The sequence below is a fragment of the Grampus griseus genome (genome assembly GCF_964374135.1).
Source record: "Grampus griseus genome assembly, chromosome: 3".
Lineage (NCBI taxonomy): Eukaryota > Metazoa > Chordata > Mammalia > Artiodactyla > Delphinidae > Grampus > Grampus griseus.
The window spans coordinates 171266044-171291214 of NC_139019.1; the positions used below are offsets into that span (position 1 = coordinate 171266044).

Here is a 25171-nt window from a genome sequence, read left to right on the forward strand (position 1 = left end):
TACCCCTTGGCCTAACTTGAGTGGGTGGGGGGACAGCCGGGGTGCTGAGGGCCACGCTCAGGCAGAAGGGGCTCCCACTCTGCTGGTCGGGTGGAAGGGGACGACGGCCGACACCCCGGCTCTGCAGAGAGTAGGGTCAGCACCTCCCCCCTCACGCCGACAGCACTTCTGTTTACTACACCTGTTTAAGTTTCTGACACTTTCACAGATATAAGCAGCCTGTGTTAGATACTTAACGAGGGAGTTGTCGGGAGTTTTTAACAAGACTAGGTTCTCCCAAACACCAAGGGAATGAATTTTCAATGGAACCCCCTAACCCAGGGGTACCCCCGGAGCGGTATGTGGGGCCATTTGTGGTTGTCACCACTGGCATTGAGAGATGGGGCGGGGGCTGCCTGGGATGGCCCCGCGGAGGATGACCTGCCCGACGCCTGCAGTGAGGGGCTGTGCCTGGTGCCTGCGCTGCACAGGGGAGGGGCTGTCACTCGAGGGCTCGTCCAACGCCCCCTACAGGCAGGGCAGCAAGACGGCTGCTCCCCAGTGAGATGCCAGGACCCCGGGGAACCCAAGGACGCATACGGGGGTGCAGGGAGCACCCCCCGCAGCCCCTCCCCACCTGCATCTTCGAGACCCCCCGGCCCACGACCCCGGCCCTGGAAGGGCTCTGGGAATTGAAGTGCGCCTTCCTTCCTTCCTAACAGAAGGAAAAGAATTCAACTGGGACCTGTAACCATACGGCAAGTTCGGTTTCCTAGAATGGCAGCTGCAGCTGAAAAGCCAGAGATCTCGAGCAGGAAAGAGCAGGCGCGGCTGAAGCCTGTGAAACTCACACACAGACACACAGCGAGGGATACGCGGTTCCAACACGCTGGGAGCAGGCTGACACGCCGCAACAAGGCAGGAAACCCACATTCCAGGGGAGCTAACCACGTGCACAGGCGCGAGGGGTCCAGCCCAGCACTGGGCCGCGGGGTCTCAGGGAGCACGGCCCAGCAGCCACCCGAGTGCAGTGTCTGTGAGTGACACGCCCGTCCCTGGCCCCAGGCACCCACTCTTCGAAATGGAAGGGTGGACGCGATGGCCAGTCCATCTCCAGCTCCTGTCTTCCTACGCGGGCCTCAGGGAGAAAACAATGCACTAGTTCACAACCTCACTTCCTTGTGTTCTGACTTCAAAGCCTCTGGCTACACCCTGGAAGAGACCTTTTCTGGGAGGATGAGCAACACGGAAGCTCAGGGGAACCTGGGCACCCTGATCCCTGCCGGGATCCACCAGACAGAGGAGCTTGGCTCTGCGCCGGCCCTGCTGTCACAGACCCTGAGGTCACACGGGTCCCTGGGGTGGGCACCGTCAGATGGCCCCCTGCCCTCTCCCAGCCCCACGTCCTTCCAGTCTTTCCTCAACTGGCTGAACACGGAGGGAAGAACACCAAACCCCCACCTGCAAGCACCTTGCACCAAAAGCGCCTTTAAGCACCCCAGCTGCTCTAGGCCAGGCCCACGGCACTCAACCATCACGAGATGTGAGTTGCACGGACCTCGAGACCATCATTCAAGGTCAGCGGCCACAGGCGCCCTCACCCCAGGGGCAGGAGGCGTCCTCATCAGGGGTCAGGACCCATGGATGCGCTGGCCGCCCAAGGCCGTGCGGCCACCTGTGCCGATGCTGCGGGGGTCTGGCTGCTCTGGACCAGGGGCCAGCACGGGTGGCCTCTTGTCACAACAGCAAGTGCTGATGACTGAACGGGGAGGAGGGGGAGGCAAGGGGGTGGGACCAGGGGCTGACTGAGGCTGGGAAGGCCGGCCAGGACCACAAGTCCTCCAAACACAGAAGTGAGCCCACGTGAGCAGGCCTGGCAGCAGGGCCTGTGCGGGGCTCGAGGGCGCCTCGGGGCCGCGTTCTCTGCCATAAGCAGCTACTTAAGCCCGAGCCTGCGTGCCACCTCGAGCCTGCCAAGGACAGAGACAGGCAGGAGCGTTTCTCAAAGAAAAACAAAAAAAATTCCAGGCAGGCATTCCAGACACGGCCTCGCCCTTCCCCACCCAGAGGACTCTCCTTGGAGACCCAGGATGTGGCTGTAGGAAACTGCTAGACGTGGCCAAAGCCAAGTGAGACCTTGACCAGAGCTGGGCAGGGACCAAGGCTCCCCAGGCCAGGCCGCCGGCGCTGGCAGCTGCCTGCCGTGAAGAGTGACTCCTAACTTGGGGTAGTTTCACACACACACCAATCCCAGTTGCTGCAACGTGCAGTGTCCAATTATGTCCTCACTCTGACAGCCTCCGCCAATATTGGATAAACATTTCCTACCAAAATAACTCAATGCTGGCTCTGAAAGGAAACTCTAAAAGGAACTTTCCCATCAGCCTGCAGCATCGAGGAAGATCTAATTATAGGCTGTGTCCACACACGCTGAGCCCGTCCCAAGTGGAGACGCAGTCCAGACAGAACCTGGCTTACCTTTTGGTGTCGTAGTCGATTAAAACATAATTCTCCATAGCGAGCTTGAGATCTGGGATTTCTTCACAGACCCACCTGAAACACAAAGAAAACTAGTATTAGTGCTCTATTTTTTACTCTCAACACTGTTCTTAAACACTGTTTACTCTACAAATACAAAAACAAAACATCCTCGTTACCCAACTCAAAATGTGAAAGAGTGAAGGGAGGTGTTACTTCAAAACAAAGGCTGTGGGGCTTCTCTGGTGGCGCAGTGGTTGAGAGTCCGCCTGCCGATGCAGGGCACACGGGTTCGTGACCCTGTCTGGGAAGATCCCACATGCCGCGGAGCGGCTGGGCCCGTGAGCCATGGCCGCTGGGCCTGCCCGTCCGGAGCCTGTGCTCTGCAACGGGAGAGGCCACAGCAGTGAGAGGCCCGCGTACCGCAAAAACAAAAAAAAAAACAAAAAAATACAAAGGCTGTGAACTTTACAATGCCATCATTACAATGATGCTGTCCTTATGAATTACACAAGTATTACGTTGCTTCAAGTTCCAACAATGTTGTCCATTGGGAGCTAAATGGACTTAATGTGTTACAGGGTCTAGGAAATCCAATCAGCTCAAATCAGGGAGTCTGAAAAGCAACGTATCGACCAGAAATGAAAGGGAACTATTATTTGAAGAATTAACTAATTCCAAGACAAACAACGGGGCTTCTTCAACAAACACACTGAGGGAATTCCCTGGTGGGCCAGGGCAGTGGTTAGCACTCAGAGCTTTCACTTCCAAGGGCCTGGGTTCAATGCCTGGTTGGGGAACTAAGATCCCAAAAAACAAAAAAACAGTGCAAGGGAAAAAAAGAGATGGAGGGGGAACCTGCGGACTGAAAGACAAAAATATATCCACCAATCCCAAGGTGTAACCCTGATTGGATCCTGATACAATCTTGAGAAAAGTTGTGAAAGAAGAGTCATCACTACAGAACTTACAGAGAATAAAAGGAAATTAAGGGATATTATGAAAAATGGCATGTCAATAAACTCAACAACTTGGGAGAAATGAACAAATTCCCTGAAAGACACAAATTACCAAAACTGACAGAAGAAGAAACAGAACATCTGAATAGCCCTATACGTATTAGAGAACGTGACTTCCTAATCAAATACCTCCCACAAAGAAACTCCAAGCCCAGGTAGCTTCGCTGGTGAATTCTATGAATCACTGGAGAAGTAACACTAATCCTTTTCAGCTTTATGAGGCCAACGTTACCCTGACAGCAAAACCAGAGAAAGACAAAGCCTTGTAAAGATAAAGTCATCACGAGGAAGGAAATCTACAGACCCGTACCCCTCACAAATACAGACACAAAAATCCTTTAGAAATATTAGTAAACTGAAGTCAGCAATACATCTTATTCAAGTAGAGTTTCTCCCAGGAATGAAAAGTTGTTTAACATTCTAAAACTAGTCACTGTAGGGACTTCCCGGGCAGTCCAGTGGTTAAGACTCCGCGCTTACACTGCAGGGGGCATGGGTTCGATCCCGGGTTGAGAAACTAAGATCTCACGTGTCGTGTGGCACGGCCAAAACAAAAACAAAAACAAAGACAAAAACAAACTAGGCACTGTAATTTACCTCATTAAGAGAATAAAAGAGAAAAAAAGTCATACGATCGCCTCAACAGATGCAGAAAACGCACACGACGAAATTCAATTCCTATTCACATAAAAACTTCCAGGAAAACAGAAATGGAAAGAGCCACCCTCCGCCTGATGAAGGGCATGGGGTCGTGGTGGAGCTACTATCTCTCAGCAACAAGCCCGCTGGTGCCTGGGGCTCTGCCAGGAGGGGCACAAGGAGACCACAGATCTGGAGAGGAAGGAGAGCTGGCTCTCTTGTGCCCGCCCGGGTCCCTGTGTCATCCAGCGAGACTGCCTCACCCAGCAGCAGGTACTTTTCTCCATCGTACAGACCCCAGGCCCCTCCAAACACACGCACCGGCCCTAGCCACTGGTGGCCGGTGCTCCCACCTCAGGGGTCTGGCTCCCCTCCCTGCGAGACCCGCCCAAGCTCACAGTCACCACAGCAGCTGAGCAGTGCTGGCTTCCATGTGTCATCCCCCCCAGCCCCCGGCTCCCTCAGACCCAAGGGCCCCTGGAGTCACTGCCCCCATGGTCATCAGAGCCTCTCCACCTGGGCCTTCAGGGTGAGCGCCTTCACCGCTGGCGAGCTCTTGTCCAGCACACCTGCTTTCCCTTGGGAGGCCCCTAGCACAGAAGGCAAGGGCCCCCGCAGCCAGCACCAAGCTGGCGGTGCGATCCTGCGCTCCCCAAGGATGGGATGGGCAGGGACCTTCAGCCTTCTACCACAGGTCCTGGACAGCACCACAGGCAGGAAAAAGGAATGCACAGAATAAAGGCCAGGAAGGAAGACGCAAAACTGTCCCTACTCACATACACATGACTCAATACACAGACCATCCTAAGGAATTTACACAGGACCTACCAGAACTCATGTGAATTCAGCAAGGTCACAGGACAAAGGTCAACTATATTTATAAATGCCAGCAAGAAAGAATTTTAAAAAGGAACAATTTTTCTTTTTTTAAAATAAATTTATTTATTTATTTTTGGCTGTGTTGGGTCTTTGTTGCTGCACGCAGGCTTTCTCCTAGTTGCAGCGAGCGGGGGCTACTCTTTGTTGCGGTGCACGGGCTTCTCATTGCGGTGGCTTCTCTTGTTGTGGAGCATGGGCTCTAGGCGCGTGGGCTTCAGTAGTTGTGGCAGGCAGGCTCCGCAGTTGTGGCTCGCGGGCTCTAGAGCGCAGCCTCGGTAGTTGCGGCGCACGGGCTTAGTTGCTCCGCGGCATGTGGGAGCTTCCCGGACCAGGGCTCGAACCTGTGTCCCCTGCATTGGCAGGCGGATTCTTAACCACTGTGCCACCAGAGAAGCCCAAGGGAACAATTTTATATGTTACTAAAAATAACATTAAAACGTGGACTTCCCTGGTGGCCCAGTGGTTAAGAATCCGCCTGCCAATGCAGGGGACACAGGTTCGAGCCCTGGTCCGGGAAGCTCCCACATGCCGCGGAGCAACTAAGCCCGTGCGCCGCAACTACTGAAGATCCCACATGCTACGGAGCAACTAAGCCTGTGCACCACAACTACTGAAGCTCACGCGCCCTACAGCCTGCATTCCGCAACTACTGAGCCTGCGAGCCACAACTACTGAAGCCCGTGCACCTAGAGCCCGTGCTCCGCAACGAAAAGCCACCGCAAATGAGAAGCCCCCGCGCTGCAGTGAAGAGTAAGCCCCTGCTCGCCACAACTAGCGATAGCCTGCGTGCAGCAATGTAGACCCAACGAAGCCAAAAATAAATAAATAAATGTAAAAAACAAACAAAAACAAAAAAACATTGAAATGTAAATCCTTAGGGATTATCTTAATGAAAAATTTGCAAGACCTCTACATTGAAAACAACAAAACATCACTGAGAAAAATTAAAGGCAACATAATAGTAAATATAGAAACAAACAAACAATGCTCATGGAATACAAGACTAAATATTGTTAAATCTCCTCCTCAAACTGAACTGCAAAATAATTCCTATAAAAAAGTCCAGTAGGCTTTCTTCTGAGTAACAGACAAGGTGATTCTCAAATTGAGATAAAAAAGGCAGAGAATCCAGAACAGCCAAAATAGTCTTCAAAACTAACAGCACTGTTGCAAGATTCACACTGCCTTAATTTGAGACTTAACTTAAAGCTACAGTAACCAAGAGTGTGGTATTGGCAGAGAGGTGAACAAACAGATCAGTGGTACAGGACATGGAATCCACAGACAGACTAAATTTTAACAGCTGATTTTTGACAAAAGCACCAAGGCAATTTGATGGGGAAAGGAACATCTTTTCAACAAATGAGACTAGAAGGATCGAATAGTGAATGGAAAAAAAAAATCTTGACCCCCATAAACACAAACCCTCATCAGACATAAACAAAGATTAATTCACAATCGATCTTAAACCTGGATGTAAAAGCTAAAACCACAAAGCTTCCTGAAGAAAACAGGAGAATAACTGCATGACTCTGCAGGCAAAGATTTCCTGGATATGACCCAGATGACCCACCATCAAAGAATAAATCGGTAAGTTAAAAACTTCCACTCCTCAAGATGCCGTTCAAGCTGCAATCAGCCACACTATGCACAATACACTACCTCACTAGGCACTCAGTCAGAACATGTTAAGAATTTCTATAGCTCAGTAAGAAGACAAGCAACCCATTCTCAAAAACCAGCACAGCGCTTCCCTGGTGGCGCAGCGCTTAAGAATCCGCCTGCCAATGTATGGGACACAGGTTCAAGCCCTGGGCCAGGAAGATCCCACATGCCGCGGAGCAACTAAGCCCGTGAGCCACAACTACTGAAGCCCACACACCTAGAGCCCGCGCTCCACAAGAGAAGCCACTGCAACAAGAAGTCCGTGCACCGCAACGAAGAGTGGCCCTCACTCGCCGCAACTAGAGAAAGCCTGCGCGCAGCAACGAAGACCTAGCACAGCCAAAAATAAAAATTAAAAAACAAAAACAAAAAACAGCACTAACTCTTCTCCAGGGGAAAAACCAGAGCTCTCTGGAGCAGTGGCCGACTCTTGGGCTGGGACACAGCAAATTCAAGATGACTCTGGAGCATCTGACGGCTCCAGAAAGTGAGGATGTGCTCAGAGTGGGCAAGGCCAAGTCAAAGGGACTGGGCACAAACCCAAAGAGCCCCCCAGGCCAGCACAGGAACAGTCTGAGGAGCAAAACAAGTAATGCAGCAGCAGGGTATGACCCACAGAATGAAGTCAATGCCTGCGGAGGAACAGCCCTTCCTCACAGAAGAGTTCCAATTAATAAATGGAGGGAGAATGACGGAAACAGAAAAGCACCTTTTGGGACTACCCTGGCGGTCCAGTGGTTAAGACTCTGCGCTTCCCCTGCAGTGGGCATGGGTTCAGACTATGATCCCGCATGCCACGCAGCACGGCCAAAAAAGAAAAAAAAAGTATCTTTCAAATGCCCCAGTAACTAGTCCTTGCAGGTGAGACCCACCTCTGGATGCTAAAATCAGAAGCAAAAGTCCAAGAAGAAACAGGATATCTGCACAGCCTCCCAGTATTGGGCTGGCCAAAAGGTTTGTTCAGAAACCCGAATGAACCTTTTGGCCAACCCAATATTTCCCCCACGATTTTTATTAATTAAAAAGGGGAAAACAGTAACTTTACATCGGAGAAATCTGGAAGATACCACCTCAACCACATGATCCAAGTTAATGTCATCGTGGCAAGACATGTAGATGCCATGTGCCTCTTGCTGTACTCAGAGCTCTTATCAGGAACACTGTTTTGTCAAATGCTTTTCCTGCACCCATTCCATACTATTTGGAAGCAGACCACACGTGACGTTTTCATCCATAAATATTTCAGTATTTAACTGTAAAAGTTATGGCTTCTTTTTTTTTAAAACATAAGTGGATGCCACTGTCACACCTAGGGAAAATAACACCAGGAATAGTAGAGAATTCCTCAAACTCATAATGGGCATCTGTGAAGAACCTACAGCTAACATCACCTCAGTGGTGGAAGACTAAACCTTTCCCACCAGGATCAGGGAAAAGGCAAGAATACCAGATTTCACCACTTCATTGCAAAACAGTCTTGAAGGTCCCAGGCAATTCAATAAGCTCCAGAAAAAGAAATGAAATCATGAAGCCTGTAAAGGAAGAAGTAACGCTGTCCCCACTTACAGGTGATACAATTATTTCCACAGCAAGTCCCAGGAAATCTATAAAACTACCACTAGGATTGATGAATTAAGCACAAGGTCATGGTTAATACACAAAAATCAACAGTATTTTTACCCACTACCAGAAGGCAAATAGAACATAAAATTTAACACACAATCCCACTTATGGTAGTGCCAAAAGCATGAGTGAGCTAGGAATAAACCTAACAAAAGGTTGTCCAAGACCTCAACACTGCAATGCCAGAGCTGCCAAGAGAAGTGTTGAAAGGCTTAAGTAAGTGCAAAGGTATACCATGTTCATGGATTGGAAGACTCAACAGTGATGGTAAATCTCTCCAAGATGACCTACAGATTCAATTCCTAACTAAACTGTGCAAAAATCAACAAGCTGATTCTAATATTTACATGGAAATGCAAAGGAGATGGAATAAACAAAGCAACATTTCAAAAGAAGAACAAAGATGGAGGACTGACTCTGTCTGATTCCAAAGCTTACCATAAAGCTGTGGTAACCAAGGTTTTGTACTGCCCAAAGGAGAGAGCTATGAATCAGCGGCACAGAACAGAGTCTAGAAATAAACCACCTGGTACACTGTCAACTGATCTTTCATAAGGGTGACAAGGAAATTCCACAGAGAAAGGACAGTTTCATCAACAAATGCTGCTGGAACTACTGGACGTCTGGCATGCAAAACAATAAACTTGAGCCCATACTTTGCACCACATGTAAAAATTTATTCAAAATGGATGAAAAGATGTAAATGTAAAACCCAAACTATAAAACTTCCAGAAAACACAGGAGAAAACCTTTGTGACCTTGAGTTAGGCAAACACGTCTTAGCATGCAAAAAACCCACAAACTATAAAGAAAAAAAAAAAGGTGATAAACTGGACTTCTATCAAAATTTAAGATATCTGCTCTTTAAAAGACAATGTCATGAGCATGAAGAGACAAGCCACAGACCAGAAGAAAACATACCTGATAAGGATAAATCACAATGATAAAGAATGCTCAAAATTCAATAATTAAAAAACAACCAGTTTTTAAAACGAGGCAAAAGATGATGAACATCATCAATTATTAAGAAAACTCTCATTAAAACCGCAATGATACCACCCCACGACTCGAACAGGACCAGCAAGAACCACCCAGTGAACATCACCTGCCAACAACGGGAGCCACGGGAGCGGTCCTGCACCGCTGCCTGCAGCGCCAGGTGGGGCGGCCCCTTTGGAAAGCACCTTGGCAGCCTGTCTTCAAGCACAACCCAGCAATCCCACTCCCGGGTATTTACGCGGAAGGAAGGGAGATGTGTCCACACATAAACCTCCGCGGGATGTTTACAACAGCTTCATTTACAATTGCCGAAAATCGAGATCCACCCAAACATGTCTGTCATCTGGTAAACGAATGAGAGAACTGTGGTCCATCCTGCAATGATGCACTCCTCACGAATAAAAAGGAAAAACTATTGTTACATTTTTAAAAAATGTAAAATTCTAGAAAATGCAAAGTAATCCACAGCGGCAGAAAGCAGGTTGGGCTGCCTGGGACAGAAGGGAGGGAGAGGTGGCCGAGAGAGGGTACAAGGAAACACAGGGGTGACTCTGTACACTGGTACATGGGGACACCCACGCATCCACGTCGGCCACTGTACACTTTCCACACGTGCAGTCTCCTGCACTTCAACCACACCTCGACTGTGTCATAATAAACCCTAACATGGAAAAGAAGAAAGTGAATGGAAGCACAGGTGAAACAAAAGCAGCTGAGAGTCGGCGAGTGCTGGGCTGGGTGGCTCATAACACCCACTGCCTACCTCTAGGCATGTCGTAAATCCTCCAGGATAAAAAGTAAAATAAGAGGAAAAACAAAATAGGTAACCACTGTCTTTGCCAGTGAACAGAACCCGCCTTCGGGGACACGAGGGAAGGAGGTGAAGTCGCCTGTGAGACGAGGACCAGGCCCGGCTGGACAGCTGCAAACCCAGTCCTGACGCCCCGCACTGCAGGGACACCCCCTCCCTGCAGAAAGGAAGCAGGTAGGGAGGCTGACCCGCCCCCGGAGCTCACTCGGCTCCGGCTCCGGGGAGCGGGTGAGAACCCAGGCCGGCCGACTCAGTGCCCCCTGCCTAATCACACAGCCCCACTTCCTAACCAGCAGTCTTCTTTAAAAATAAACCATTATTTTTATGATATATTACACCATTAACAACAAAAAAAGTAGATCCCAAATTCTCAGCACCACCCCTGGACAGGCCCACCCTGCAAGACTCACACCCATGATTTCACTCAGTCTTCCAGACAATCCTGCAGGAGGCCCTGCTCAGACCCGAGAGCAGAGAAAACAATCTCAGGGACTCTGAGGTCACTCAGTCACCAGGGGCAGGACGGGGCCTCATGTCACAGCCCAGACCCCAATCCTGACTCCTCCTTGGGCCACTGCCAGCCCGTCCGCCCCAGGTTCAAGTGGATATAATGGCGTGTGGCCCAGGCAGTGGCTACACAGCTAAGGATTTTAAGGAACAATGCAGCGAGATGCCAGGGCCACGGTCACACACGTGGAACATCTAAAGCCAAGAGCGGTCGCAGGATTCCGCGCGTGGGCCCCTGAGGGCACTCTGGAGGCCGTCGCAGACCCTCAGGTCCCACGTGAGGAGACAGCCCACTAGAAACACAGCCGGCGGCCCCCCTCCCAGATCTCGTCCGGGTCAGCCTCCTGGGCACCCGGCCTCCTCTGCACAGCACGGGGCAGGCTCACAGAGGGAAGAGCAGCCCAAACCCAAAGGTCACACCAAACCCCACGGGAGAAGAGTAAAGCAAGGTGATGAGGCGAGAGGGGAGGGGGGTCCCTCGGGAAGCTGGCCACTCAGGATTTCCAGCCTCTTCCACAGGAAGCCAGCTCACGAAGCACCAAGACCTGTCCTGGGTCACACTCAGAGGACTTGACCCCTGACCCCACAGCCCCGCTTCCCAAGCCGCCTCGATGCTGACGATGCTGACACAGATCAGCATGGAGGAATGGGGGAGTGCACAGCTGGGGGGCTGCTGGGAACTCAGGACTGGCCCACCCCGAGGTCCCGCCCCTGAGGCCCAGCCCCAGCAGGTGCCACACTCACCGGATGGTCTCGATGATTTCATGAGCAGCATCGTGGTGTTTGTCCTGAAAGACAATGGGACAGGGTTTAGAGCCGTCCCTCCACCCTCCGGTGATGGTGGCGACCAGAGGAGGCGGGTGCTGCAGCCCCCAGGACTCCCCGCCTCATTTCCCGACCCGCGGGACCTACCAGAGAGCCCTACCCACAGCGCTGGGGCCATGTCCTGTCACGTGGGACACGCTGGCTTCGGGAGCGCCTGTTCCTGCAGCGCCCTGCCGCCCAGTGGGCTGCGGGGAAGGGACCGGGACGGAGTCTAAGCCCCCGACCCTCCTTCCCCAGGACTTCCCCCGGGCGCTCCTGCAGCCTGGAAGCCACAGGCCTGGCTCTGAATCCCTGAACCGCTGCAGGCCTCGGTTTCCATCTGTAAAATGGGGAAACACCAGTCGTGCAACCACCGGGAGCGGGCAAGCAGCGGTCCTCCCTCCCGGCCACAGCGGCGCTCTCCTGGCCCCACTGCGCCCGGCGGGCTGGCCTCGCCGCTTTTCCCGAGGAGCACATCGGGGGTCACTCTGGCCTTTCGCCGGGGTCTTGGCGGCCAGCTAACCCAAGACCGCGCAGAAACCAAGTGAGGACGACGCATCGTGTGGACGGTCTGTAACTCTAGACTGCACCTCTGCCCCGCCAGTGAAGGTTTCTATCGTGGTGAGGAGGGGTCTCGAAAGGATGCACAGCGAGAGGAGGGGCTGCGAAGAGCATGGGCTGAAGCCGGAGGTGAGATGGTCAGGCCCAGAGCTGCCAGCCCTGCCCCGGGACAGCGACTGCCCCTCTCAGCCCAGGCCACCATTTCCACGATTCACAGAGGAGGATGGCAATGCGGGCAGAGTCCCTGCAGGTCAGGGCACGGATGCCCGTAAGGTCCCAGGACAGGGCCCCCCACGGCGCAGTGTTCCTAACAGGTCAAACAACTCCGGAAACACCCTTTGTGTCCTAAGCCTCATGTTTGCAACAGCAGCCCTACTGAGATATAATTCACACAGAATGGGCCTCCACTTCAAGTATACAGTTCAGTGGGTTTTAATACATTCAGAGCTGTGCAACCATCACCTCTATCTAGTTCCAGAACATCCCATCACCCCATTAGCAGACATACCCCAATCCCCTCCCCAGCCCCTGATAACACTAACCCACTCTCTGTTTCTGTGGATTTGCCAGTTCTGGACCTTTGTAAATAGAATTACGATATGTGACCTTTTGCCCAGAGTCTTATTTTTTAAGGCAAAGGAAAAAAAACAATCTTCTATCGTTCTTAATAACATCCTCCAACTTACCAAGGACGGAGCAGTAAATATCCATTGAACTCATATTACTTAGACAAGGCAGGGGGCGGGAGATGGAGCACGTGCGGTCCAGCACAGGACAGCCCTGCAGACCAGTGGTTCCCGAGACGGGGGAAGCGACCCGCAGCATCAGCACCACTGCTGACCCAGAAACCCTTGGGAAGAACCACTGATCGGCCCCAAGGCCTCCTGGCAAACGGCAGGAAACAGTGAGGACAGCTGGGTTTGGAAAACAGTCTGGCAGCTCCTCAAAGGTTAAACAGTTAGCAAATGACCCAGCAATTCCTCTCCTGGTGTCTGCCCAAGAGAAATGAGAATATTTGTCCACACAAAACGCTGAACATTGGGTTTCCCTGGTGGCTGGTGGCACAGTGGTTAAGAATCCAGCTGCCAATGCAGGGGACACAGGTTCGAGCCCTAGTCTGGTAAGATCCTACATGCCGCGGAGCAACGAAGCCCGTGCACCACAACTACTGAGCCTGCATGCTGCAACTACTGAAGCCTGCGTGCCTAGAGCCTGTGCCCCGCAACAAGAGAAGCCACTGCAATGAGAAGCCCGCGCACTGCAAGAAAGAGTAGCCCCCACTCACCACAACTAGAGAAAGCCCATGCATAGCAACGAAGACCCAACACGACCAAAAAAAAAAAACCACACACAAAAAAACCCCTGAACATTAATGTTCACAGAGGCGTGATTCACAACCGCCAAAAGGTGGAAACCACCCAAATGTCCATCAACAGATGAACAAATAAACAAATGTGTCCCTCCACACACTGAAATATTATCCATCCATGAAAAAGTGTGAAGCACTGACCCTCGCTACAACGTGGACAGACCCTGAGAACACGATGCTCAGTGAGAGAAGCCAGACAGAGGACACACAGGGTGTGATTCCATTGATGGGAAACGTCCAGAACAGGCAGATCCACAGAGACAGAGAGTGGGTTCCTGGTTGTCAGGGGCTGTAGAGGGGGGTGGGAGGGATACTAATGGGGACGGGGTTTCCTCTCGGGGTGATGGAATGTTCTAAAATTGGTAGTAGTGACGACTGCACTCAATGAATACACTACAAAGCAGGGAACAGCATGCTTTAGGTGGATGAGGTGAAGACTGTGGGAATTACACCTCAAAACAGCTATCAACAACAAGAACAACAGGGACTTCCCTGGCGGTCCAGTGGTTACGACCCTGTGCTTTCACTGCCGAGGGCCCAGGTTCAATCCCTGGGCACAGAACTAAGATCCCACATGCTGCACGGTGTGGCAAAAACAAACAAACAAAAAACCACGACAAACCTACAGGAGGAAATGCATGGTACCGTTAGAAGCGCCTCCACCTCAGTAGGAAGACACTGAGCATCTCAGACACCCACACGGCCGACAGACTCTGTTCCTGGTCCCCAACATTCAGTGAGTCCACAAAGGCAGTCCTGGCAGCCCTGAACTCCCTGGGCTCCTGGACCCACTGAAAGCAGAGAAGACGCCACGCTGTCCTGCAGGGTCTGCTCAGAGACAAACGCACACAGCTCAGTGTACAAGGCGCTGAGGTAGTCACAGGATGAGGAGGAGGGTCTAGAACTTTCCACCAACGCTCTCCCACGTCACACTCCTCCTGAGGGGAGCCGGCCCCCGTGCACTGAGGAGCCTCAGCAGCCCTGCGGGGCCCACGTGCAGAGGAGCCACGGGAGGGGCCTCCTGGAAGCCAGGCATCCCGCCCGGTCCGGCCTTCAGATGGGGCAGCCCCGGCTAAAGCCCCTACTGCAGCCTCCTGAGGGACCCTCGGCCGGAATCCCCTGGCCCGCCTGCTCTGAATCCCTGCCCTCAGAAACCACGGGAGGTCATCAGTGTGCGTTGTCTCAAGCTGCTAAATTCACGTCTGCGTTTAGGCCGATACACTACCCTGCGAGCACGGCCCGTAAGAACAAGTCTTAGAGCCACAGGAGGACGTGGCAGCAGCCAGGAGAGTCTGATTCCAGTCACCACTGTGGAGTTACAAAACAGGGTGTGCGCTCTGAAAGGACCCCGTGAGCATGCGCGTGTGCCTGAGCGTGCGCCGCGTGGCAGCCCCGTGCCGGCTCGGACTGCGCTCCCTCCCTCGGCGCCCCCCAGGAGGCTGGACGCGCCCCAGAGACGCTCCTCCTGCAGGGGCGGCAGGGGCCCTCACGGCACGCGGGCCGTAGCCCTGGCTGAGCCACCACGTCTCAGACCGAATCACGCAGACCTGGGAAGACGGGGGCCTGGAACGTGGTCTCATCTGTGATGAGATGAACTCAAGCTTTCCCAAGCTTTCAACTTTCAAACCAGAACAAAAGGAAGGAAACAGTTTATGATGTGCCTCCTACTATCTGAGGATGCTGCTTTAGGGACTGGCCAGCTTCCAGCGACCGTCCTGAGTCGTATGATTTAAGATGCCCTGATCACCATCGATGATTCAGAAGCTCTCACAGCTTCTCGGCTGTGGCCTCTTCTTCTGCTTCACAGGCCTTCAGAACAGATTGACGCCAGAAGCCGACCCAGAAAGGTCCAACTGAGAACAGCCCTGAGGAAGCCCGCGCTTAGGAGCGCCCACACCTCCTTCCCCAGGGGAACCCTGGAACTCCGGAGTTTGAGGCCAGCCCTGGTCTTGCTGCACGGGACGCCCAGCCTCCCTGTCCCAGCCACAGCCCCGGCCCGCTGCTGGCTGCCTGCTGAGTCAGTGACTAACCCAGGCTCTTCTCACTGACAGCCTCAGAGCCTCCGCAGGAAGCCGCGCAGAGGCTTAGCGAAATGCTGCTCAGCACAGAGCCGCGGCCTCACTGCGGGGTCCTGGGAAAGCAGCCGCAATAAGCACAGCCGTTCCCGCCTGAAAAAGCACGCTGTGCGCAAGCCGGGGGCTGTCATCAGGCCTGAGCCGCCACCAAGCCCGTCCCGTCCGCTCCCCTCCCCTGCCCAGCTCAGGGGAGGGCGGGGGCCGCCCACGGGGCTGGGGAGTCTGGCTGTCCCACTCGGCAGGCCCCTGCCTCCTCCTTGACCGTGAAGACAGGTGTGGGAACAGGAACTCCACCCGGACGCCCGCAGGTCTGGTTCTGCCCCTGCTCGTCCCCGCAGGCCCTGCACCCGGCGTGAGGAGCCTGGACAGGAGGCCTCCTGGGTGCTCGCTGCCAGGGCACAGCCCACCCCTGAGCACACAGGCTGGTTCACGGTGACAGGGGCACGACATCTGGAAACATCGTCCCTCGAGGACCCGGCGAGAGGCAGGGGGCAGAGACTAGGGAGGAGACAAGACGTGGACTCCGTCCTCCTCTTCCCACTTACAGCAGGAAGACGCCGGGACCCAGGGGGCCTCTGAGGCAGGGGCATCACACCGGGACGAGCATCAGAATCCCTGGTCAGAGTGGAGCTCTGGGGCCCACCCGCAAAGTTTCAGAGTCAGCAGGTCTGGGCCCCAGGAACCCGCATTCCTAACCAGTTCCAGCTGGTGGGGAAGCTGCTGGCCCAGGGGCCCTGCTCAGAGAACCACCGGCCTGAAGCAAGCAGGGACCACACTCTGTATCACCGTCTGCTGGGGGCAGAAGTGCCCAGGAGGTGCCGAGGGGGAGCACCCTGGGACTCTGCCCGCGGTCCCCACTCCCCAGCAGGCTGCAGGGGGCACTGCCTGCGGGCTGGGGGTCGCTGCCTTCTTCCCCGAGGCTCTGCACACCTCTGGAGACCTGGGGTGGAGGCCAAGGCAAGTGGGACAGAGCGGCCAGGATGTGATGCACGCACTGCTTCCCAAAGTAGAGAAGCACAGCGGGAGGAGTCAAAGGCACGGGAGATGGAACACGGCGGGAGTTCTGCCGGCTGTCTGTCTGCCTCTCTCAGTGGCAGGGCTTTGAGAGCAGAGGTCTGGCTGGAGGAGTGGAAAATCCACAGAAGGCTCTCAGTCTGGGAGGAAAGCCAGGTGGGTGAGCAGAGGGCCCCGAGGCCCAGTGAAGGAGCTCAGCCTCACCTCTCAGCCTGCAGCCCCGCTGGGGAGCACCCACTTGCCAAGGAGAGGGAGCAGGGCGTGAAGGGGGAGGCAGAGGGCCAGCGCCTGCGGTGGGCCTGAGTATTCAAGAAGCAAACAGGTTTTCAATTGAAAATGAGTGCATTTCACACAGGGGCAGGGGTGGCAGAGAGATTGGCTGTGTAGCATCACATGGGTCTCGTCCACAGTCAGCCCTGGATGTCCGCAGGCCCCCAGCAAGGGGGTGCTGCCTGGCCCCAGGACCGTACCTGAGGACAAGCCAGGCCAAGGATGGGAACCGCCCGGTAAAGCGATGCAAAGGAGAGAGCCAGGAAGGAGGCTCTCCTCCCACCGCCCACCCGGTCCTCTCCCCGCAGGGCCAGGCGACAAACCAGGCTGGTCTCGGGACCGAGCCGCGTCTCAAAACCCTGCCCGCGAGACTGGCACTGCAAGAACAGTCAACATGGGAAAACAGGAAGGGGCTGCCGGGACCCCATGAGGCCAAAGTCCAGCTGGAGGAGGAAGAGAGAAGAGGGAGCAGGCTCGTGGCTCCCGGGCCACGGACACGGTGCAGGACACGGTGGGCCCGTGGCCCTGACCCGGGCGGGTGGGACCCGCTGTGCACACTGGGGTCCCGATGACCAGGGTCCAAGGAAGGAGCCCTCACGAGGGAGAGGGGTCTAGAGCCTCACTGTGCCCACAGCAGCCCCTGGCCACCTGGACAAGGGGCAATGGTGCGCGCTGGCCCACTCCAGTGACGTGTGCTGTGAGCACAAGATGCACGCAGATTTCTAAGACAGCACGCGCAAGCACACACACACGAAGTAAAACTGCCCTTTACTAATTTTTTAAACGACACGTTGAAAACGTAGTATTTGGGCTATACTCGGTTATGTACAACGCTATGAAAACGTACCTCGCCTCCCCCTTTTGACTCGTCATGTGGCTCCCAGTAGGGCACGTGCGTGGCTCCTGTGCCCCCTCACCTACCGCCACACCTGCGGGAGCGTTTCCAGACCTGACCCTGAGCTCCACGCCTGGGTCCGCAGATCACGGAAGCTAGTCTGCGCAGAGCCAGGACCGGCTGGGACGCCCTGCTGTCCGGGCAGCCGTCCTTCTGCAGGACGGGCATGGGTGTGTCCATAGGAGGACGGGGTGCCACGGTGGCTCCAGGGGTGACAAGACCATTTCAGTTGCTTCAATCCAAACTAGCCCACCTGTAACAGCCCAGGTCACCCACCCACACAAGGAGCGCCTGCAAGTGCTTAGCGCCTGATGCCGGGGGTCCGCATGGAGGGGCCGTCGTGCAGTGACTCCGGTGGGACGGGGGAACACAACAACCAAAAGTTCACCACCAGAACTTTTCTTGCCCTCACCAAAGAAAATGCTTTACTGCCACAGAGCAGTCCGGCCTGAGGCCGAGGCCGTGACGGGAAGGGAGGGAAAGCCCAGGGACCGAGGGGGCACAGCTGGAGAAGGACTCACCTGGAGCTCCCCAAGCGACAAGCAGCAGCATGGCCTCCACCCCGCGGTCTCAAAGGCCAAGGCGAGCTGCACCCCCAGCCTTCAACTGTCTCCCACTCCAGCAAGGGGTCCTGTTAGCACCGTATCAGTGCAACTGTCATCGCCCCACCCCAGGACCAAGCCAAACGAACGCCTCTCCAGGGGCTTCGAGACCCCACAACCTGGTCCACACACACGGGAGCATCACTCAGCCACGCAAAGGGGTGAAGCCCTGACACAACAACGTGGACGGACCCTGAGAACACGATGCTCAGTTGAGAGAAGCCAGACACAGAAGGACACACAGTGTGTGATTCCACTGATGGGAGCCGTCCAGAACAGTCAGATCCACAGACACAGAGAATGGGTTCCTAGTGTCAGGGGATGGGGCAGGGGACTGCGGGCCCTTTGCGCTGATGGAACGTTCTGGAATTAGAAGTGATGGTTGCACCGCTCTGTGAATATAGTAGAAGCCACTAAATTGTACACTTCACATGGGTGGTGTGTGAATGCTATCTTGACAAAGCTGTTATTTAAAAAGACACAAAACCCACAAGACCCAGCACGGCTCCTCTTCCCCTTGTCCCGCCCCTTCACCTGGTGTCTGTCCCAGACCAGGTGTGGGCCCAGCGTGTCCTGTGGCCCCAGCACCTGCTCCCCGGTGGGAGCCTCACTCAGCCTGCAGGGTGAGCACAGAGCAGACGCCAGGGAGCCACCTGCAGACCACGGGAAATGTGAGCCACCACCACCATGCGACGTGCAAATCCTTCCCGAGAGCTCCCCGCCCCGAGCCTCACGACTCCCGCCATCCCTGTGGGCACCACCCCGTGGCGGCCCCCTGGCCCCCAGCACACAGCCTGCAAAACCCCTTCCCCACCCGGGAAAAGACGCATCAGGTTTTTAAGGGAGAAGCATTCTCAGAGGTAACCTCTCTCACACACCGGCTGCCCGTGCACCTGGTGTGAGTCTAACGCGCTTTCCTGGCATTGGCCGCGCACCCCATGACTAACTGAGGGGATTTAAACGGAAGCCCCTCAGAGATGAGGAGACATCGTCATCCAAGGTCAATACTCAGTGAAGCACACAGCCTCCGACCTCCCAACTGCAGCTCACGGGAACCTGTGACTCGGCAGCCCTGCCAGGCGCCCTGGACAGGAAGAGGGCCCGGTCCGACACAGGGGCGCCAAGGAACAGAGCCCCGGGTCAGGCACCGCGACAGCGCCCATGGGTGGGGAGAGAGAGTCTGGGAAGGAACGACAAAGGCGGGCGGTGAGGGAGGCACTATAGAGCCACGTGTGAGCTGCGGAGCACGGCAGACAGACACCCGGCACGTCCTCTGTGAACACCCTTGGGACCGCTCAACGCCATGGGCGCGGCAGGAGACCCGGCTGGTGGGAACGGCAGGGACAGCTTGAAGGGACAGAGAAGATGCCAAAGAGGCCTCCAGGCAGCGCCCTGAGTGGGAGGAAGGAAACAGGACTGTCATCCCACAGCCAGGGAGAGAAGGCGCACGCACTGGGGCAGAGCGCCAGGACCACAAGAGGAGGACACGGCAGAAAGAAAGAGGCAGGAGAGGGGTTTCCTGGGAGACGAGCGCCGGGCCGGGACCCAGGGACGCGCAGACACAGCCAGTCGCACCCTACAGGTCACCGAATTCAAAAGGGACACCAAACACTCTGTATCTTGATTGTACCAATGCCAACAAAATCATTACATCGGTGCGTAGCTTTGTAAGATGCCACCATCAGGAGAAACTGAGTAAAGAGAACGTGGGATGTCTCCGTCTTATTTCTGACGGCTGTGCAAGAATCTACAATAATCTCAAAATAAAAAAGTTTAATTAAGGAAAAAAGGATGCAGTTCCTAGAGGTAGACTGGGGGCAGGTCCCCTGCAGTTCCCGCCACCTCCTGCCTAGTGAATATCCAAAGGGCCGGCCACCTCTGGCTCCTCCCACCAGGAACAGAGTACACAGGCAGCATTTGGACATTAAGGTACAAAAGTTCAAAAGCTAACAGTCACGTACGTATGGAATATCAGGCTTTTCAGGTGATCCCTTCCTCTTTAAAGAGGCTACTTCACCCACAGAAAGTCGTTAAAGGGTTAACCTGCCTTCCACCTGAGCTCAGATCAGGCAGGACTCATACCAGCAGAGGTCAGATCAGAAAATATTTTCTGAGTCACAGGGAGGGATGGCTCACTCGGCCACCCACTTCAGCTACTACTCACAGTCGAGTGAAGGGCATGACTGCTCAGTGGGCATTCATCAGAGACTTGTGGGCTCTGAGGAGGAAGCCAGAAGCAGGCGGGGACAGTCACGCTGGGGCCGCTCCACGCCCACAGCCTCAGTGAGTCACGGAGGGGAAGGACCACTGCACACCCTCGCAGGCTCCTGCTCTGCCATCAGGCAGCCGAAGATACCACCTGCTCCCTCCTGAGCTGAGACCCGGTTTTCCCACCAAAAGAAGGGCCATGCTGCTTTAGAAATGCTGCCGTGAGCTACAAGTGGATATCTGGGAACTCTCAGTCACAGAAGGAACAAAACTCGCCCTGCACCCCCTGCACCCCGCCCTCCCACTTGTCAATTGCGCAAAAGCCCATTTTGGAGGCTGGACACTTCCGCGTGCGGACAGCTGTGGCTGTTTGCACTTCCTCCTGCAGGTGCCCCCTCCTCAGAGAAGCCACCCACACCTCCCCCAGGGCAAACCTGGCAGCCCCACCCTCTGGGACCTCAGCTGGTCCCATATACGGGGCACTACACCTCAGGTGACCTTCTGTGTTTATAGATCACCTACCGTCCTTCGTTCATAAGTTTCTTGAGAATAAGAATACTGTCTACTGTCCTCCGCGCCCCCTGGAACACTGAGTGTAAATATCCAGGAGGTGCTTGCAGAATGAATGAATCAATGAACAAACAAGCTCAGTCATTTCAAACGTGCGGTCACATGAGTAATCTGACCTTCTGAAAAGTTAAGCTTCTAGAAGGAGCCCATTTTCTTAATGTACTCAGCATCGAGTCATCACAAAATACGAACTCTTATAAAGTACCGCCCCCTCACTTCCCATGAGAAAGCAAAATTCCTCAGCGGGGAAATGGGAGGGTAGCAGACGTTACCCGCAAAGCTTTAGGAAGGCTGCAGCTCGCTGAGCCCTTCACTAGGGCCCCTGACTGCTTGCCTGGTAGTGGGACAGACACACCAGGAACGGCTACTGACCAGCAGGAGGAGCGCCCGGCCAGGCAGGCAGCACACCCCGCACCCTGCCAACCGAGGTCCGGCCAGCAAGGGAAAGACGCTCTCCACTTCAGAACCGCCCACCGCTAGAAAGCCAGGTCCTGCCAGGGCCTGGACACATGAGGCCTTTCTTACAAGGGTTACAAATCTGTGGCCTTGCTCTGCCTCGAATAAAAGACAGAGATGGGGACAACGTGACCATCTCCAGATGCACTTTCATCTTTGTTTCAAGTGCCTGGGTGCTGGGTCACAGTGGATTTCTAAATTCTTCCAATACTCAAAAATACCAATTTCTAAGAGGCAGAAGGGTTGTTAAACATACACTTAGCACAGTCCCCAGTCCCACTCCTGAGTATTTTCTCAAGTGACGTAAAAACCCAAGTTCACATGGAAACCTGCCCTGGGATGTTTACAGCAGCTTTATTCCTGATCCCCTCAAAACTGGAAATATCCCACAAGTCCTGCCACCCACAGGCGAATGGACAAACGGAAAATGGAATACAACACAGGAAGAAAAAGGGGTGACTTCTCATACCCGCAACAACAGGGATGACGGACTTCCCTGGTGGTCCAGTGGCTAAGACTCCGCGCTCCCAATGCAGGGGGCCTGGGGTCCATCCCTGCTCAGGGAACTAGATCCCGCACGCCGCAACTAAAAGATCCTGCACGCGGCAATGAAGATCCCATGTGCCGCAACTAAGACCCACCACAGCCAAGTAAATAACTAAATAAATAAATATTAAAAAAAAAAAAACAGGGATGAATCTCTGATAGGTTTTGCTGAGCCAAAGCAGCCAGAATCAAAAAGCTACATACTGTTGTTCCGTTTATCTGACTTTCTGGAAAAGCCAAAACCTTAGGGACAGAGAGGAGATTAGTGGCCAAGAGGCTAGAGGCGCGCTGGCGCCAAAGGGCAGCAAATGGGATGACGGGATTGCTCTGCCGCCTGACGGCGATCATCTGTCAAAACTCCTAGAACTGTGCACTACAAGTGAACTATGCTTCACGGCTACTAAGGATAAACGAATTATTACATTTTGAAAAATGCGCCGGCCAGCCAACCGGTACATGACAAGTGCAGTAAGAGGGGCGGGGGAGGTGAGGCAAGTGGATCAGCTGGAGTTCTGAAGGTTCTCCCCACTTTCAGTTTCCGTGCCCTGGGATGTCTCCCCGCCCTGCCCACTGCTCAGGCCGCCCACCGGGCCACCCGGAGCTCCCCAACCGGAAAAGCCAGAGCCCGGGCTCAGCCGCGCCTCCGGGCGCAGGAAGAGCAAAAATAGAAAGCGCCCGTGCGCAGTGGCGGGCTGGAAACCCTCGGACCTCGGAGAACCGGGGAGAACCGCGGCCCGGAGCCAACATCGGCTCCCGGGCGGTCCCAGCGTCCCGACCCCGCCCCCGGCCGCGACACAGTTTCCACAAACTGACACACACGGAGCCCGCGCGAGGGGCGGGGCGCGCGGGCTTCCCCGCCGGGTCCCTGGAGGCCGGTCCCCCGCAAGCCGAGCGCGCGAAAGAGCGCCCCAAAGGCGCCGGCCCACGGCGCCCGCTGCGCTTTCCCTCCCGAAGGCGGGCTGCAGGGCCCAAGCGTGGACCCTGGGACACGAACACGCGCACCACGCCGCCACCGGGGACGAGAGGCCGGGCGCCCACCCGGCTGGGCACCCTACATTTCTGAAACCACCGGGACGCCTGTGTAAATTTCCGTTTGCCCTGTCATTTTCCAAAGGCCACTCAAAATCAGGGGACAGAATGCCTCCTCTCCAAGGGTCCGGCCAGTCCACCCACTCAAATTAGGTGACAGAACGCCTCCTCTCCAAGGGTCCTGCCAGCCCTCCCACTCAAATTAGGTGACAGAACGCCTCCTCTCCAAGGGTCCTGCCAGCCCACCCACTCATGATCAGGGCACAGAACGCCTCCGTTCCAAGGGTCCTGCCAGCCCACCCACTCAAGATCAGGGAACAGAATGCCTCCTTTCCAAAGGTCCAGCCAGTCCTGCCACTCAAGATCAGAGGGACAAAATGCCTAACTAAAACAAAACAAAAACACAAAAAACTGGAAAGAGGGAGAAAAGGGTGTCCTCAAAAATAAAAAAGCTAAGCACGTTGACAGCGCCAAGAATTAACTACCAGGAAGAAGAAACCCTACATGTCAGATCATAAAGTACGGACAGGCAAGCCCGCCGGCAGTCCAGGCCCGGGGGTACCGGGGACCCCAGCCCGGCACAGCCAACGGCAGCCCGGCTCGGGCGCCCCTCGGAAGCGCGGGGTCCCCGCGGCCAAGTCTGCGCCCCCGGCCGGCCCCGGCTCCCCTCTGCCCACCCTGCGCGCGGAGGCTGGAAACGGCCGCGGAGAACCACGGCGGGGCGGGAAGGAGGGTCCAAAGAGGGTCTGGGGACTCGAGTCGCTCCGTTTCTCGGTGGGCCCAGCGCTCGCCGTGGGGGAAGAGGGGCGGGGGTCCGGGGGGAGGGGACGGGCGGCACTCACGTAGACCGGCAGCGGCCACGGGTAGACGGCGGGCTCAGCCCCCACGGGCGACTTGAGCCTCAGCTCCAGCTTCTCCCCCATGTCTGCGCGCGCGGCCGCCGCACCATGCTAGTCGGGCGGTTGGGGGAGGGGCGGGGCGCCGCCGGCGGGGGCGGGGCAGGCAGGCGGGCGGGCGGAGGAGGGCGGGCGGGCGGGCGGGAGGCTGAGGGGAGGGGGCCTGGCCTGGGCCTCAGCCGCCGCCGCCACGCTCCCGTCCGGCCCCCGGCTCCCTCTTTGTGGTCACAGGCCCGGAGCCTCCAGCGCCGCCGCCATCTTGGGCCGGCGTGAGGCGAGCACAATGAGCCGGGGGCCGGGCTGAACCACTCGCGGCGCGCGCGCGGGGGGGCCCGGCGCGAAGAGGCGGCGCGCTCCCGCTGCCCCGCCCGCCGCTCCGCGCGCGCCCCCCCTCAGCCCCGCCCCGTGGGCTCGCCCGCTCTCACGCACGCACGAACGCACGCACGCACGTCCTCGGCTGCCCCCGGCCTACCCCACCGGCCCGACGTGGGGACCCGGGGAGACCCCTCGGGGCCTGCGGTGGCGGGTTCGAGTCCACCTCTTGGCGTACCGTGACCACCCACCCCCCCCCCCCCGTCATTAATGACTGTAATTCCTCATTAAATGTGACAGCCGGAATCCCTGCTTCTGTTCCCAAGAATGCCGTTTATTTAGCCTATGCTAGGCACCAGACCCTGGACGCTCAGTACTGGCAAAAAAGGAAATGCCCTGCCCTCTTGGCGCTCCCATTTTAATTGGAATAGTAGTGACAATGCTCGGGGGAGAAAGTAAAGTGTCATCAACGCTACGGGGATGGTTAATTTCATGTGCGCACTGCGCGGGGCCCCGGCAACCACAAACATCCCAGATATGGTCAGGAAGGTATCCTGACCTGGAAGGACCTGAAATCGGTCCACTTTGCGTAAAGGAGATTGTCAATGCCACGGCGTGGGTGGGCCTCGTCAATCAGTTGAAGGACGAGAGAAGAATGAGGTTCCGTAGAAAGAGGGAACTGTTCCTCCAATGGCCTTCAGACATCAGCTCTTCCCTGTGTCTCCAGCCCAGAGTCCTGCCCTGACTTGCCTGCCTCACGGTCACATGAGTCAACTCCTTAAAACAAAACTATATATGTAAAAATACTGAATATATACAAGCCTATTAATTTGTATATGTGTGTATACATATTATATATATGTGTGTACGCATGCATATATATTGAATATAAGGTATGTACATACACGTTTATATGTATATACGCATATGTTTATATGTGCGTGCGTATGTAGTATATGTGTAAG

General features: G+C 55.3%; 1 protein-coding gene across 1 annotated transcript in view; it reads right to left on the reverse strand.

The window, feature by feature from the left end:
• DOT1L (DOT1 like histone lysine methyltransferase) overlaps positions 1-11370 on the reverse strand; it is a 42181-nt gene extending 30811 nt beyond the window's left edge. Inside the window, exons 1-2 of the mRNA XM_082650885.1 lie at positions 11344-11370; positions 2458-2532 (exon numbers count right to left, since the gene is read on the reverse strand). Of these exons, the coding sequence (XP_082507011.1) occupies positions 2458-2495 (38 nt within the window). The 5' untranslated portion in view covers positions 2496-2532; positions 11344-11370. The remainder of the gene's footprint in view (positions 1-2457; positions 2533-11343) is intronic.
• Between the last annotated feature and the right edge of the window lie 13801 nt (positions 11371-25171).